This window comes from Eretmochelys imbricata, chromosome 6 (genome assembly GCF_965152235.1).
Source record: "Eretmochelys imbricata isolate rEreImb1 chromosome 6, rEreImb1.hap1, whole genome shotgun sequence".
NCBI lineage: Eukaryota > Metazoa > Chordata > Testudines > Cheloniidae > Eretmochelys > Eretmochelys imbricata.
Window position 1 is genome coordinate 115429295 of NC_135577.1, and position 14897 is coordinate 115444191.

The 14897-nt window shown below is 38.4% G+C and overlaps 1 protein-coding gene across 3 annotated transcripts in view; it reads right to left on the reverse strand.

Moving 5' to 3' along the window:
* AKT1 (AKT serine/threonine kinase 1) overlaps positions 1-14897 on the reverse strand; it is a 113648-nt gene that overhangs the window by 38994 nt on the left and 59757 nt on the right. For all 3 annotated transcript variants that reach the window (XM_077819470.1, XM_077819473.1, XM_077819471.1), the window contains exons 4-10: positions 13068-13179; positions 7274-7421; positions 5467-5598; positions 5225-5290; positions 4113-4181; positions 3243-3368; positions 1319-1447 (exon numbers count right to left, since the gene is read on the reverse strand). In XM_077819470.1, the coding sequence (XP_077675596.1) occupies positions 1319-1447; positions 3243-3368; positions 4113-4181; positions 5225-5290; positions 5467-5598; positions 7274-7421; positions 13068-13179 (782 nt within the window). The remainder of the gene's footprint in view (positions 1-1318; positions 1448-3242; positions 3369-4112; positions 4182-5224; positions 5291-5466; positions 5599-7273; positions 7422-13067; positions 13180-14897) is intronic.

Here is a 14897-nt window from a genome sequence, read left to right on the forward strand (position 1 = left end):
GCAACGAAAGCACTTCTGAGGTACATGCGTTTCCCCCAAGCAGCAGACACGCTAGGAATGTCCATCTGAGACTGGAATTGCCTCTCGGCAGGAGAGGCAACGTTGAAAGCCCAGAGACCCAGGCATTCACAGATAAAATTATCCCCGAGAGGAGTGAATGAAAACAAAGAAAAAAATTTTTTTTTTAAAATGGGGAGAAAAAAGAAAAAGAAAAGGGATAGGAAACAAATTTTACGTAACTACTCAATCTACTACACTATACAGCTAATCCTAAATTTAAAGGTAAGTCGTACAGAGGCACTGCCGAAGCTCTGACTTGGATCAAGGGTGATTGAGAAGGAACTGACAGAGGGTTGGCAGCTAGTTAACTGCCGCTACAAGCACAATACAAAGAGAGCACATGTGCAGCCCTACTGGGTACTGCTGTAAAAGTTCTCCGACGAGAGGCACAGGGGCGTACAATCACCTGAAGTGGAGCACCCACAGGGACAACACTTGAAGAACAGATTTTAGAACATCAGTCTATCTTACCTAAAGCCTTACCATCCTCTGATGATAACCTAAGAGGGTAACTTCTTCAGATACCCCCTTTGGGTGCCTATCCCTCAATCTGGTTCCCCTGGACCAACTTCCTCCTAACCACCACTCCCCGCATTCCTCAAGTCTTCCTTTTCAATCCTGCCACAGTTCTTTTGATCTTCTGCTTCCCAAGACCATTCCTGTCCTGGCTTTGTCTCTAAATGCCTCTCAAAGGTTTGCTGAGAAGTGGCTTGTCTTGAGCCATGCTATTCCCCAGCCTGCTTATTCTTTCTTACAGACCCCTATTAAACTAGACCAATAGATTCATACAGGGAGCATCCCAATAATCAGATCAACATACAGCATTCATAAATTATTATATGGAGCAGTTCCACATCCATCACAAAAGTTACTCATTTAATTTTTAAAAGTATTTGAAATATATTCAAAATATTTTCTATAGCTATTTAATTTTAAAAATTTAATATAAAATATATCCTGCTATATAATTATAACTTTTTATATACTCCTTGAAGTGAACTGTACTTTTCTCTTCTTAAAGACACACAGACAGAAGAAAATAACTTATGTGAAAACATTTAACATTTCTCTATACCAATGAAATTTTGCAGAACAATGAATAAAAAGGTTTTTATCTATATCATAAAATAAAATATACACATTTTTACAAATAAACAGTGCAGTTAGTACAGGAAATATTTAAATAACAATTCTGCTATCTCAAGAATGGCATTTATTTAAGAATACAGTTAGGTACAATAGCTGTAATAAAAGGTACCTCTGGTGCAAGATATTCTGGAGTGCCACAGAAAGTCTTCATTGTTGCTCCATCCTTGATACCTTCTTTGCATAGCCCAAAGTCTGTTATTTTTATGTGTCCATCTTTATCCAGCATAAGATTTTCCAACTTAGATAAAAATCCAAATTAAAATGGTCATTAGATACACAATCCATAGACTTGAGTGAGTTTGTAAAATACTTGGATTTCTGCAGGTTATTCTTTTCAGCCCTGTTCACCCTGGGATAAGAATTATACTAGCTACCAAAGCACATATAATGTAAATATACATTTACATCATTTCCCTTAGGGATAACTTCAGAAAAGTAACTTGAGATCATTGGGCAGTTGACATACATATAGTGAGAATACAGAAAACAGTCATACTACATCTAAGCTCCTTAAATGTTACAGTCAGCAAAAGCACAAATTTGAAAACAAAGAAACTCCTTTGCCCCTGCTTTTACTTAGAGCATCTTTCATAGGCCATTTCAATACTGACAGAGGCTTGCAGCAGTGACAAAAACAATGAATCAATTTAAAGCTAAGGGATCAATTTACAATAGCACACTGTACATGGTAAATATGCTGTAAATTTACTCAGAATTTGATAATTATATAAAAACTGAGAGAATGCTGGCACTATCCATTTCTGATGGCACTACCCATAGCTCATGAAAATAAAGCTCTATATGCTGACGGTACTTATGCTATAGGGTGGGGTTTTCAAAGGAGCCTCAGAGAGAGAGGCGCTTAACTCCTACTGAATTTCACAACAGCTTGAATATTCATAGATTCCAAGGCCAAAAGGGACCATTGTGATCATCTAGTCTGACTACCTATATAACACAGGACAGAGAACTTCCCCAAAATAATGTGTAGACCAGATCTTTTAGAAAAAAGCATCCAATCTTGATTTAAAAATTGTCAGTGATGGAGAATCCATCATGACCCTTGGTGAGTTTCTCCAATGGTTAATAACGCTCACTGTTAAAAATTTACATCTTATTTCCAGACTGAATTTGTTTAGCTTCAATTTACAGCCACTGGATTTTGTTATATCTTTCTCTGCTAGAATGAAGAGCCCATTATTAAATATTTGTTCACTGTGTAGACACTTACAGACTGTAATCGAGTCACCCCTTAATCTTCTCTTTGGTAAATTAACTAGATTGAGCTCCCTGAGTCTTTCGCTATATGGCACGTTTTCTAAACCTTGAATTATTCTTGTGGCTCTTTTCTGAACTCTCTCCAGTTTATCCACATCCCTATATACACAGCGCCTTTCATCTAGATGGCTCCTAAAATGAACTGTGGACTGAAAGAATAGTAATAGCACTTCTCATACACTTCTGGTGAGGGAATGCAGCCATCATTCTTAATCAGAAAGAACACAAAAGTTTGTATGATTCATTTTTCCCCCTCAAATAGAAAAGCCAAGGAAAACGTAGTCAGTTTTAACTGCAAGTGAAAAATAGGACAAGGGAGCAGAATGTTCACACAGTCTGAATTTGTACATAGAGTGTACATTGACCAAGACACCACAAATACCCTCCATCGCTTAGAAGAACTACCAGGGTCTTTTTCATAATAAAGTGGTCAATTCTTTAATTTCATATCCATGTGAAGATGCATCCCCAATAACAGAGTGCCCCTTCGTATTCTACCAAGGCACTGGTTCCATACACTTGGGGAGAATCAATCCCAAAAATTGGCTTTCTGCAGCAGTAGAGTATTCAAGTGCTTAGTTTGAGATCTTATAACAATCATGGCCAAAAATAATATAGCTGTAATATTTCTGTTATAACAAAGTTTGGTGGATAGATTTATTGTATTTAAGTGTAATCAGCTTCTGTGACTTTAAGAACTGTAACAGTCCAAACCCATTTTTAATAGCCTATGAAATGAACAGTCTTCTAAGTACCTTTAAATCTCTATAAACCACATTCTTCTCTGAATGCAGGTAATCCAGTGCTGATACAATCTCAGCTCCATAAAACCGAGCCCGGTCTTCAGAAAAGACACGCTCTCTTGACAAATGGAAAAACAACTACAACAGCAAGAATTTATTACATTTAGAATGCACATACTTCATATATGTTATAGACAATCCTGCCTGGAATCAGATATTTACCCAGAAAGGAACCTTTTTCCCCCGGACACAGCTGTGCTCCGAAACATTCTAAAAGCTGCACCATAAATTAAATGATTAAACGTAAGTGTAATAATATAATATATTTCAAATTCATAGCTGCTCTATTTGACAATTTGATGTACTATTAATTTTTATCAGTATATATAAACAACTAAAACAAATCAAATTATTTTCTTAGCTCGTTACTTATTAAACCAGATTTTTATTGCATTACTTTAAAAGCAGGAGATTCCTTATTTGACATAAATTGGATTTCTCTTCTTCTGAAATGTCTAACAGTATGTGTTTTCATTTACAGCTCTGTCCTCAAAGTACTGCGTGCTTTGAAATTATAATACAAAAAGCTTCAATGGTGTAGAGAAAGCAGCAACAAGATGTATAAACCTCCTGCACCAATAAAGACAGACTTTAAGATATTAGTATAATTTTTGTTAACTAGGGGCTCATCCCTGAAAATCCTTACTCATGTATGTAGTCCTAACTCATGTGAACAGCCCCACTGATGTAGGACTACTCATGTAAGTTAGGGCTACATATATGAGTAAGTTAATGAGGGCTCAAAGACAGCAAATCCTAACATGAAACTGAATACAAAAAAATATAGGAAAATCCCAAAGCCTTTTAACATGGTTTCCTTACCTCTCCTCCATTAGCATACTCCATAACAAAACACAAACGATCATGTGTCTGAAAGGAATACTTTAAAGCCTGAAACAAATTTAAACAAAGACTTAGCAGAGATCCCATATCAAGATTTACAAAAGCACTTTCAGTGAAGTTTTAGAAACGGGGACAGAGAGAAAATACATTATATTGTAATAATATTTTATAGAAACTTTTCTCTGATACGTTCTTCAGCAGCATTTCTTCATCACTGATCCCATGGTGGTTTTACTAAAACAACATATAGGTCAGATATGGGAGTTTAACTAAAGTAGGGATCAATTCTGGAAAAACACACATGGATTAAAAAAAAATTGTCAAAGGGTTATATTACTATTGGACAGTTATATCTCTGTCCCTTCTGCTTTCTCTACTGCTGCTGCTCCAGGCTGACAGCCAGCCAGGGGATTGAGAAATTCTGTCAATATGCATTTACCATCAATTCACAAAAAACAGAACAGGCACGGAGAGTGATGAAATGTCATGAAGTGCCTTCATCCAGTTGTGTCATGTGCATTCCTGCATCACAAGTCCCACCATCTTGTTTGCCACACCCTTGGATTTATTTTGTTTGGGTCACAACCCAGGCTTACAGCTAGGTTTTCAAGCCAGGCAGTTGCAGCCCTTTGCTTTGAAGATATATTTTGATTTATGCAAGCATACTTTTATATACAAACAATTATGTCAATCTGGTGGCACATTTGAATCAATAACATCTTGTGCAGGAAGCGAGCATCGGATTTTGGGGTTTGTCAACTCTGACAGTATTCTGTAATAAAAAGTAAACAAACATATGCCATACAGTATATTTTCAAAAGTGACCAATGATTCTGGGGGCCCAAACTGAGACACCATAAAGCATCTCTGATTTTCAGGAAGTGCTGAGCATCTACCCTCTGAAAATCAGGATCTTTGAAAGCGTCGCAAGTTGTCCACCCCAAAAATAAAGGTACCCCAAAACACTACTTACTGTTAAAAACCCAGACCTGTGAGACTTGTTTTATAATCATGATAATAAGGAGGAAAGCCGTAGCTGTCACAATGCTCAATTTGCTTACCAGATGTACTAAAAAAGGAGGAACACTTACTGTCAAGAATGGGTGCCTCGAATTCTGTAAAACCCGGTTTTCTGTCAGCGTGTGAGCTACTTCATCCTGCAATGCCACCCAGAGAAAGTTATCAATGCAATCACTAAAGAACAAGAGTTCGATTAACAACAACAAATACGTGGTCACATACACAGGGTAAATTGCAACCCTGAGGTCACTCTTTAGAAGCTAGAGGGTTACACCAGGGGTGAACTGGGCCCAGAATGTTCTAATTTACTCACCTTTGCAACAATAACTTCCTTCTTCAGGATTTTCATAGCATAATATCGTCCAGTTGCTTTTTCTTTGACTAGAATGACCTTGCCAAAAGTGCCTTTTCCCAGTAGTTTAAGGTATTCAAACTCATTCATGGTCTGTTAAAGATATTTAAGTTAAATATAGGTCATGACCAACTTCATAATACATGTAAATACTGTCTAAAGTAGATGAATTTACTGTTTTGGTCAGTTAAAATGATGTATATACCGTTTATGATTTGCTTCTAGAGAGTTAAAATAAAAAACTAGTTCTTCAAAAAGAATAGGACTGTTACACTTCCAAGGATATGATACTTCAAACCCATAGAATTGCTTAATAAACAAAAAACTCTCCTCCATGTAACTGAGAATTTCTTCACATGAAACAGGTAAGCGCCAAAATAGGTGTTTTATTCACGCAGCCTGTGTCAGTGCGCAAGCTTGGGAAGGCCATCCACATCTCATTCTAAAGATCTGTCAGTCTGATTCCCACTCTGAGGTTCTGATATGAAAATAAGTCTCCCCATATTTATGGAGGATCAGCTTTGCTGTGACCCACGGAACAGTGCCAGAAAATGTGCAGAAACCACACTGCACATAGACTATCTTTCTCTTTCTTGTTTGTTTTTCTATTAAAAAAGGTGGAGGGAAAATAGGAAAGGGTTTGTCTCTTAGATCCTATTCCAGCATCTTCAACGGACAGTGCCAAAGGGGTGACAGAAGATCTGTGTATCCAGGGGCTCACAAGTTCCTTGCTAGAAAGGATTATGAGATGCTCCTGATAACAGCTTTCTTGCTCCCTGAAAGCATGATGAACTCTACTCCCACACTGTATGCTCTGCAAGGACTGGTTTAGTTCACTTTGAAATGCATTAACAAAAGCAAGACTGCACTTTTGGTTGTGTGGGACAATTGGTTTCAGGATTTAAACCGGGGTACTCAATTTTCTTTGTCAAGGTCCACATTTCTTGGTCAAAACATAGTCAAGGTCCAGACTACAGAGAAAATAATTCAAAAATAACAACAACGATAATAAGAAGTAAATAAAAAGATGTCAGGGTCCGTTCATATGCGTCTGGCAGTCTGGATTTGGCCCATGAACCACCTATTGACTATTCCCGATCTGAACAGTCATTCAGACCGATCCTTGCTCAGAATGAATCAGCTCACTAAAGCTGAGAAACTTTCCACCATCTCCATGACACACTAGCCAAGCTAGTGAGGTCCAGTCCTTTTAAAATTCACCTGCAGCATCCTACTGGAACCCTCCGACAAGATGCTAAGGGCCCAATTAGTAGGGGTCATATTAAACTGATGGCAGCCGTGGTTCAGAGTGGCATATGGGTAGTTGCCCAGGTTGGTATAAATTTAATTTTGTAGCATAACCAAGCGTCAAAGCATACGGTGCACGTTCATTAATGATGCAATTTGACAGGCATGATCCTTTTGCTGTTCATTGTTTTGGTTCATTTTCCCAAAACACAGGCACAACTCTGGGAACAAATGGAAGTGAGAGGGGCAAGGGCACAGAAGAAAGCCTTACTATAATTTACAGAGTAGGATCTTCTCACAAATAAATATATTGCTATGGGGGGAGGGGTGTCTTAATGGCTGCCTCTCGCTTGGATTCAGTATACCTAATAGTGCTCCTCCCCTTATAATTATTCAGGATCTAAAGGATTACTGGCTGACAGCTGATGCTGGACTCAAAGCTTGGAGCTGTGGCATTAGCTAGGTGTGCACATGTAACAAGGTTCCCTTTAAAAACACTGATCCTGCTATACTAACTTACCACTTTATGTTTTGGTTTTGTCATAGAAACTTCCATTTCTTCAGCACCTGAATTATCACTAGGGGAACCAGATCTAAAATCCATCATTTCCTCCTCCTGTTTCTTAAGGCTGTCTGCTACTGTTTGGATGGCTTTTGTCCATTCTTCCCTGAGAAAATGTAAGCAATGACATTTGTTATTCATGACCTCAGATTACCATCTGCCTCAGCAAGAGTCAGAAAAACATAAAGCGTGATTATCTGATAATGTCAAACCAGTTCAATGAATGGTGAAAAATCCCATGTGTTTTTAGATGTAAAAGTTGGTGTTCAAAAAAACGCTTTTAATGTATATATCCATTATTACAGCTATTAATTGTTTTACAAACAGGAGATGACTCAAGTCCCTGCAATATGAATACAATAACTAGGACCTTCAATATATAGCAAAATTTCTAAAATGCACATTCAATCTTTAGGGCAACACATTGTCTAAGGATACACACATTACATCTCAACATTAGGCCTGCCAAAGCCAAAAAGCTACAAGGCACCTCCACAGCACAGAGCTATTTAACACACCCTCGCTTTTTCACAGTACATTGTAACAAAAACATGCAAGAGTTCGACACATAGTGACAACTCATGACACACTTATGCCATTTTTTAAATGAATATACGTTTTCCAGTACCAGATAACACTGCCCAGGGTTCTTCGGCTGTCAGAGAGGACACTAAATGTGTTGCAATGCTTGTATACAATATACAGCGTTTAACAAAATATCTCTGCTTTTGTCAGTTGTTCTCGCCTGCTTTGAGATTCCTCCCCCCCCCCCCCGCCCCCAAAAATAGTATTTTTGATCTGAGATGCGGGTACTAGGTTACAGGAACTAGGTTACAGGAACATGTCCACCATTGTTTCAGCAATGGATGCTCTAGTATCGTGCCTCTATTCCTTTGGAAAAAGAAAAGGAGTACTTGTGGCACCTTAGAGACTAACCAATTTATTTGAGCATGAGCTTTCGTGAGCTACAGCTCACTTCATCACTCCAATTGCAGTGAAAGTGTCCTGTGGGGAATTTTACACTGTAGGAAGCTACTGGAGTGAATGTTCTTGCCATTCTGGTTCATTTCAATGCAAGTCTACCAAAACAACAATTCGCATACAAACAATCGCTTATTTAAGTTTGTAACTGTAACCATGTCAGGTATTTTCCCTCATCCCTACCCCCAACTTGCTAGAGAGGCCAAAACAAAAAATAAAGTGGATTAAGTTTGGGTATCGGTAGATTGACAAAAGTGGTAATTAGCAGCGAAGGAAAAAGTGCTGGGTTTTTTTGGTGAATCTTACGAGGTTTCTACTGAGCACTTACCTACATTAGAAAAATGGGTCGAGATTCAGTTGGTGTATTAATTTACATCAGTCTAGCCACAACTTTTTTCCTACCCTGGACAAACTGCAGTGCCTTCTACTTCAAATAAGCAGGTGAAGGTGTACTCAGATAAAAAAAAACCTAGCCGACATCTTGACCTGCTCTGTCAAGTTAAAAGGTGTTGCAATATATACACACACTAGGAAAAAGATCATGGTTAGGAGAGGTTAATTAACACACCCGGGCCTGCAGACAAGCCCTTAGGAGATGAGCTCACTATGTCCCTAATACACCCAAACTCTTGGTACCAATGGACAAGAGCCAAAAAATGGAAGTTTGATATTCTAAATGGCTGCGAAAAGCCCTGGAAACCTATTGGACTGGCCCACTTCTTTGTCCTTAAAATAAAATTTGCACTTGGTAAGCAGTATTCACCGACTGAAGCCAAAATAGAGCTGAAAACAGGAACATGCTTCCTTTTAAACTGTTTCCATAGACTTCATTTTCTAGATTTATTTACAGCACAATTCCTGACAAAGAACAGAATGAAGCCAAAGAAAACACCACTGAGAAGCTGATGAATTTCAGAAATCTTTGCTGAATGACACTGCTCTGCCAATTAACATCAACACCCACATTTTAGCAACCTATTTATTCAATATTGAAACAGCTACATGTGAAATGTCCTGCGATTAACAACAACATAAATACTGCACAGGACTATCCAACTTACAAAAGATTTTCAGAAGTGTTTGGCATTGGCCTAACCCTGCTCCCACTAAGTCACAGGTGGTAAACTCCCAGTAACTACAATTGGAGCAGAGATAGACCAGTGCTGAATACTTCGGAAAATCCCCCCCTACAGCTAGACAGGGAAAAGTAATTAAGAGCATTTAATTCTAAAATTCTGGATAGAGTGACTCTGCAGCACAGGCTCCCATGATTACATCCAAAAGATCTGCCTAATAAGAAGAAAGTGTTAAAAATGTTTAAGATGCAGATACTGCTGTGTCCACTTCATCATAACATACAAATTTTTCAAATACGCCTCCACAACTGCACCTCCAAATATGCACTGGAGTGAACACACTAGAGTAAGTAGTTTGCAGGCAGCTACACAGAATTTGGGGAGATATGTTTCCCAGGTGCATTTTGAGGGGCCATTGAAAAAAATTAGCTTTAGAAAGTACATCTTTCAAAACAGCTGAACTTCAGTTTGAAAAATAAAATAGGAAAAAACAAATACAAGGTCCAGGCAAGAGAGAGTATCTGGCATACAATTCTAGTTAAAAACATAGCAGCTGCACTGGCATTTCCTTGTAAACCCCGCACTCTCGCCTTGCAGTACCTTGAATTTTTCACTGTCTGAATAATACACTTGTCCTATCTAGTTTCTTTAGGCAAATTATGTTCAATTTAGTATTCTCTGTCTGGAGAATATCTGCCTATCCTCAAAGAGGGGATGTGGAGTGAAGATAGCAAAACCTGTGGATTTTGTCCAGGCAACCTTAACTTGCATGATCAACCCTTGTTCAGAAGATCCTCAGACACTGGAGTCTTGAGGTGAGGCCCTTGAGATGCCAAGTGGTCACATCTGCACACGGAATAATAGTTTCTGAACAAAGGCACAGATTTTTCTTCAACATTAGGAATGCCTGTCTTTATGCCCCACCTCTAAACATTAAAAATAACCATTACAAAGAAAACATCCTTCCTCCATTTGTGTTCACATTTCTCCATTTCCCTCTTAAAAGCAGCTTTTGGGTTTAAAGGATAAAAGGACATTCAAGCTACTTCTACTTTTAAGTCTATTTTTAGATCTCTTTTACTGATTTTGGGTGAAATGCCACTGACTTCACTGGGGCCAGGATTTCACCCTTAGATCCTGTCTACACTGGTGGAGGCATGTAGGCTACGTGTAGCTAGAAGCCACAGTGAAAGGCAGTCTGTGTCCACACTCAGTGCAGTGTATAGCTACACAAGGCAGCGAAAGGTTCTGGGAGTGGGGAGGCAGTGGGGAAAGGTTCCTGCAGATCCCTGCTGATGGAGCCTTTCCCCAGGCAATGCAGCAGGAAAAAGCTCCAACAGCAGGATGCTACACTGCTAAAAATGGCAGTGTTGATGTGGAAAGCACTGCGTGGGCATCCAGAGCACCACATACAGTATATACCTTGGGGTTCAGGTGTGTAGGGCACTCTACTCGACTCACCTAAGCTGTCTACACTGCTATTTATACCCATGCTAGCTGGGCGTGTAGTGTGTGTATTCTACATGCCACCGCATGATGATACACCACTGATGTACCTTCAGACTATCTTCCAAATGTATGTTGCAGAGATGACTAGTATTAGCATTCCAGGCTGTGATGCAGGCAGGGTGGATTTGATTTAACCATAGTTTTACATAAAAGTGCATTCTTGTTGGTTGTTATAAACTTAATACATATTCTTCACAACTCAGAGATAGATGTAGGTTTCATTTTTAGAAGGTACACACTATTCATTTTTAAACAGTGACTTATTTTGAAAACTTTTCTGATTAGTTTTACAGCTACATTAGAAAATGAATGAATGATTAGTTGGTTATTTCATTTACCAAAGGTAATTGAAGCAGATATTTATGAAATCATTGGGAGGTGAACTATCATTAATATTTGGAGGATTTTCTTGCCATGCTGTATGAGGAGGAGAACATCACTAGACAGACATTTAAACTGTTCTATTTAACTAAAACGATGTTAAGTATTGTGGATTTTTTTTTCAACAGCAAAGATATAATATTTTAACAAAAAAGCATATGTCCCTCGCTTCTCACATTTATCTCCAGACTTCTCCTTGTTCAGATCTATTCTGCCCCCAACAATCTTCTATTCATTCAACTTTTTGAAACTTTGCACTTTTAGAGAGAGGTAAGGGATTGACTCTGTGTACACAAATTTGCAGAGAGACAATAGAATTGAGGTCTTTTATTTTTCACCTCTATATGTTATTTATTTTAAAACATTCTTGCTGTTAACAAGCATGTTACCTCTGGAGACACAAATCCATAATTTGAGAACTGAAAAACTAAGCATCTCTGATGGTATCTTCTAGACTGAGCACTCAGTCCCATTGGGTAGATAGAAAGATTAACCTAAATAATCTATACAGAAGCTTGGGGAACCCCATACAATTGGGTCCCTAATCCACGAACTATTGGAACTCAGTTACAAAACTTTTCTTAAACATTACATGAATATATTGTCTCATACTCATATAGAATTAGAATGTATAATCCCTATTCCATGGTGAGATATCTCTGAGCTATAATGTATCTTAATTAAAGCTATCTTTAGATAGGCTTTTTCCTCAAAAAGCATTTTATAAAAAAAATCTGATTTAAATTTAAAAAAAATCTGATTTTTCTGATTTTTTTTTAAAATCATTGATTTTTATCCACCCTGGATGCAGCCTTTCTAATTGGTTGGGAGGGATGAAAGGAAGACTGAAATGCAATCTCCCTGAAATGGACGGTGTCTCATTCATTTTTGGGGCCATCTGCTACAAAGTGATAAAAGAAAACACGTAATTTACTTTTCTTTGCTTTAGTTTGTTTTCATCCTCCCCATGTCCTCATAACAGAATCATAAGCCATTAATATGACACCAACTGGAATCAATGAATGAAAGACTAAGTAGAAAATAAGCTAAGAGAATCAGGTAAAAATATGTGGAGGTTAAAGACAAATATTGTGCCTGTCATACATAAGGGGGGGCTGGGATTTTAAATACCCCACAATGATACCGGGGAACAATCTAAATTCAACAGCTGAACAGCAATTTAAATATTTAAACAGCCAGTAGCTGTAAACAGCTACGCTGGGATTCTGTTCTCTCAGCAGGTAAGAGATCAATTCTCCACTAGTCAGAGTACAGGATACATTCTTTTAGCTCTGTTTCCTTCAACAGCTGAAATACAAGTCTCAGGCAGCAGCATATTACTTCTTTGTCATCACTTTTATCATCTTATTTACATAACCCATTAGCAGGTGGTAGCAATACAACTAATTTGTTCCTTAAAAAGGTGTCCTCAGAAAGGGTCAGTAGGCGGAGACAGCTCAACTCTGCTGGGATTTTTGTTTTGCTTTGTGCTGACCTCTCCCCGTAATCTCAAGGTGGGAGAACCTTTATTTCTTACGCAACGAGAGCCCTGAAATCAACAACTCGCGTGGGGCTGAGCACCCATCCTCTGAAAAATCAAGCCCCTTTATAAAGGTCTCTCAGGTTGGACCACCCCAAAATTGTGATATCCATGATCATTTGTACTTTTGAAAACGTAAACCTATTAGATTCTAGACCTATGTCACCTGAGAAATCAGAGCTTTCGCAAGGACTGCACTAATAGCGCTGAACATTCACATCTGCTTTTGCAAGTAGTTTATGTATTAAATATGAATGAAACATACCGCTCCTCTAGAGTCTCCACATGAAATGTTCTTTCAATTACTGTGGTCCACTGGAGGCATCTAATGATGAATGTGTTTGGTTTAGGTCGTTCTGTCTTCATCAGCTGGCATTCTACCACAATCAAGGAAGAAAAAGTCATGGTACATAAGCAGGTTTAAATAATCGTTTGTCTTTATTCTTATCTAGCAAACTGTTGCAATTAATCAGCCACAGAAATCTCTAAGTACTTCTTTAGGAGACATAAGACAGTTTGCTATGCTGATGAAACCAATAAATAGCTCAGTAGATAGTCATTTAAGCTTTGCTTGAATCAAGTTCTATTTAGAAAGCCTTCAGAGCTGACCACCCATACAGGGTAATGCCACTAAAGAGATCCAAACTCAGGTCCCACATTCCCCTGACCGTGTGGAGCAGAGCACATGACAGGGGCAGTTCACAGTGGGTCTGATTACTGCATCCACTGAGGTTAATGGCAAAGCCCTCATCAATTTCAGTCACACAGGCTCAGGCCCATAGCTTTGAAGAAGTTAGCAGAGGTTTTCAGAGTAGCAGCCGTGTTAGTCTGTATCCGCAAAAAGAACAGGAGTACTTGTGGCACCTTAGAGACTAACAAATTTATTTGAGCATAAGCTTTCGTGAGCTACATCGGATGCATCCGATGAAGTGAGCTATAGCTCACGAAAGCTTATGCGCAAATAAATTTGTTAGTCCCTAAGGTGCCACAAGTCCTCTTTTTCTTTTAGCAGAGAGTGTGTTTGCAGTCCTTGTTCTACAAAGACCCCTGTGGCTAACAGAAAGATCAACACAACAGTCTCTGGAGGAAAGAACCTCCAGTCCTCATTATCTTATCATTATAAGGGGCAGATCACAAAGGGGCATTCTGAAAAGCACCTTCTTAGCATAAAAAACACCCAGAGAATGGATGTGCAGACACCCATGTTAAACTCTGGTGAGAGCTTTCACCCCTGCAGATACCACAACACAATCTAAACTAACAATTCCACAGAAGTAAGGATCATTTCATAACATCCATAAACCATAAAGTGGACTCCTTATACTGTCATTCACACAGCACTTTCTTCAGAAAATTATTTCTGCATCTCTTAGGAATAAAGTGGCCCTTTTTTTCTTTCTTTCAAAGCCACATTTGGTATTTTATGGCCATTCCTCATGAGACAGACAGCTTAAGATCCTTCAAATTTGGGGCCGACACTGATCCTCATTAATAGCAGAATGGCTGCTGTAAGCTGAACAAACTCAAATAAGTTCAGCTAAGTAGCAATCTTCAGGCTATTTTAAGACATTTTTTGTACCTAGTTTTCTGAATTGCATTCAGCAGAGCTCTAATAATAATAGAGTTCCTCCTTCTAATGGAAACCTCAACCAATTGCCCAAATAAAAACAAAAAGGACCAAAAAAAAAAAAAAGGGAAGAGTTGTTGAATGTAGCTGTTCTTGTTCCAGTATCAAGTCTCTTGCTCTTGAAAGCACTGCCTCATTATTATTTGGTCTTAAAGTTCTAAATTAACTTCACAGTAAACAAAAGGCCCTATAAAAAGTCAAGAAGACATCTCTACTTACTACTAAAGCTTCTAACAGGTTCCACCTTCAGTAAGATGACAATTTAGTAATGTGTACTGTCACTCTGGATCCATTCTTTTCTTAAGAGTATACACTCTAGCATTGTGATGCAAATTTTATTATTGTGAAAACTTAGAGCGTCCCATTTTAAATTCAAGCCTTTAATTAGCACATTGTCTGTAAGATAAAATATTTACTGCCAGGGTATTTGGGTTCTGTATTCTTGGCAATATATTTCATGCCTCATTT